Source organism: Sinocyclocheilus rhinocerous, unplaced genomic scaffold, assembly GCF_001515625.1.
Source record: "Sinocyclocheilus rhinocerous isolate Xijiao unplaced genomic scaffold, SAMN03320098_v1.1 scaffold1757, whole genome shotgun sequence".
Taxonomy (NCBI): domain Eukaryota; kingdom Metazoa; phylum Chordata; class Actinopteri; order Cypriniformes; family Cyprinidae; genus Sinocyclocheilus; species Sinocyclocheilus rhinocerous.
Window position 1 is genome coordinate 236607 of NW_015629041.1, and position 2762 is coordinate 239368.

The 2762-nt window shown below is 35.9% G+C and overlaps 1 protein-coding gene across 1 annotated transcript in view; it reads right to left on the reverse strand.

The window, feature by feature from the left end:
* The window catches only part of hace1 (HECT domain and ankyrin repeat containing E3 ubiquitin protein ligase 1), a 36451-nt gene extending 33929 nt beyond the window's left edge, over positions 1 to 2522 (reverse strand). The window contains exon 1 of the mRNA XM_016550380.1: positions 2213 to 2522. Coding sequence (XP_016405866.1) covers positions 2213 to 2303 — 91 coding nt within the window. The 5' untranslated portion in view covers positions 2304 to 2522. The remainder of the gene's footprint in view (positions 1 to 2212) is intronic.
* Positions 2523 to 2762: the final 240 nt, after the last annotated feature.

The window sequence follows — 2762 nt, forward strand, 5'->3', positions numbered from 1 at the left end:
GGGTATGCGGGCGGGTATGTGGTGCCTATTTTTTCCGCGCTCATGTTAACGGATTAATAAACCGCGCACACTGCACACCGTTGCTGTCCGGCAGTGCGTTCCACAAGCAGTGCGTCTGCAGCAGTGCAGAGATGGTTTCCGCACCGAGTCTATTTTTGCTGCGCTGCAAGCGCTGAATCGCAGAATCAAAGTAACAGCGCATTTTTGCAGTAAATATGAACATGGATTGACACGAAAATGTAGTAATTACACCATAAATGCATATTATTAAAGTCTACTGTGTTTCACAGTCAACACATATGGCTTTTTGGCTAGGTTTAAAGGGAAAGAGCACTTTTAGATAAACAAGGCAATAATAGATGGCAGGGATTGACACGAAAATTTAGTAATTACACCATAAATGCATATTATTAAAGTCTACTGTGTTTCACAGTCTACATATGGCTTTTTGGCTATTTTTAAAGGAAAAAAGCACTTTTAGATAAACAAGGCAATAATAGACGGTACTCGTGGAGGTAGGAAAACAAAGTTCTTTATGAACTGCAGGATTGCTTGTAATAAAGATTTCAATGCAAAAGAAAAGGCAGTAGAGCTGACATTTTCTGTCAATGGTAAGTTTGTGATAATGTAAGAAAAGTAGTTTAAATGTTTTGCCACTTGCTTGAGCAACTTAATATATAAATCTAAAGTAAATGCAAAAGTAAAAAGCATTGAATAATGTGTTGCTTATATTTATTGTGTTTAAACATGTCTGTGAAAGATTGTATTACTGTACTGTAAAAGAAAAGAATTGCAATGCTGAAAAAGCATGGATAATGGATAAATGTTGTGTTTGTGGTAAACAGCCATGGATCAGTAGCGGACTGCTCTGTGAAAGCTGCTTCTTCTCTCACAAGAGACACCTAAGAGGGGAATTCCCCCCATTTTCAAAAATGAAATTCAGGCCCTGAATAAATGTCTAAAAATCCTGATTGGAGTATCACTATAAATAGTTATAAATGATAAAAAAGAAGGCTTTAAAAAGATTGGTATCGGTGATCGGTATCGGCAGATACTGCTTTCTGTGATCGCGATCGGCCTCAAAAATCCTGATCGGAGCACCCCTAATTAAAACACCATGTGACCAGCATCATACAATGTTTTCTTCTTCTGTGGTGGACATTTTTAACACATTAATGTAAGCATTCTCTCAGTCCTCTTTTTCCTCAATATTTTATCTACAATAACATATTGCCAAGGAGTATATTAGTTGACCATCAGCTATTATGGGTACATTGTCATGGTTTGCAATATTTTTATGAATTCAATTCAAATGCATATTCAAATTTGAGGTTAACCTGATTGAGAAAATAACACGTGATTGGCAAAACAATGTGAGTGTGTGAGGGGGCTCACAATGTGTGCAATATTTAATGTGTCCAATCAACTGTTACTATTATTATTATCATCATCATTATTATTAACAATTTTTTTTTTTAATAACTGCAACGGTCCTTCCATTGTCAGAGCATTTCAGTCTATATTTTACATCCACATGGGTTGAAGTTTTGCATAACATCTCCTAAAATGAACACAATTATATTTAAGGAAGATTTATAATAATAAAAAATAATAAAATAAAATAATATAAAATAAATCCTGCATGACCGTTTTGAGTATACCACATGGACATTTGCAAAGAAAATACAATTCTTACAGTTATATATATATATATATATATTAGTGCTGTCAAACGATTAACCACGATTAATCGCATCCAAAATAAAAGTTTATGTCTACATTAGGGCTGCACGATAAATTCCATGCGATATTTAACGCGCATCTTGTCAGTATTTATCGTGCAGCCCTAGTCTACATATTATATATGTGTGTACTGTATATATTTATGTATGTATGTATAAAAACACACGCATACTGCTTTTTATTTTATTTTATTTATTTTTTACCACAACACCTCATTATTGTTTTCCTTCATCATTTGATTTTGTAATGAAATATGAACGGACGTGTTTTCGTGTGAATCATCCAAATACAATTTTAGGTATTTTGTAGTAAATGGCCATATATGGATAAAGGTGGATGAACGTGTATGGCCTTTAGACGGGAATCCTTGCCGGAAGACGAGATTATTACAACGTATCAAGGATCTCATTGACAACTTCAGTAGTCCTCAAAAATAAGAATGTTTGTATTGTATCGCGTGACGTCTCACCTTCAGGGAGTTCCACAGTCCTCGCGCGGCGCAGGGAGCGCGTCAGTCGATTCAGCTGTACATTCAAATGCTCCATCGCCCGTTCCATCATATGAGATGTCCAGCACAGAAATCAGCTCATGGAACACGTATGCCCTCTCTCTCTCTCGCTCCCTCTCTCTGAAAAGCCAAAGTCTCGATCTCTTCCATCTGCTGTTGGCTGATGCGCTGTGTTCACGACTCATTCCACAACACAATATCCCTCCATCGCTCTCTGATTCATTTTGGGAAAATATTTCCTCATGGTGTCTTTCTTCCTGTTTTCATTGCAATGCAGTATGGGAAATGTAGTCTTGGGACAGATACACGTGCAGATGTAAGCCGGGTCCATGACGTGACGCCATCCAATAAATTGGTGGTCATGACCTTTAAACTATTCAAAGCGTATTTTAAGGTATTTCTTTCTAGCCTAATTGTTATAAATTATTTCATATTTACAACTAAAATGTATTTAAATACTAACGGGGAAATGTTTTAATTAGCATATTCATTACAAAAATAAAATAATTAT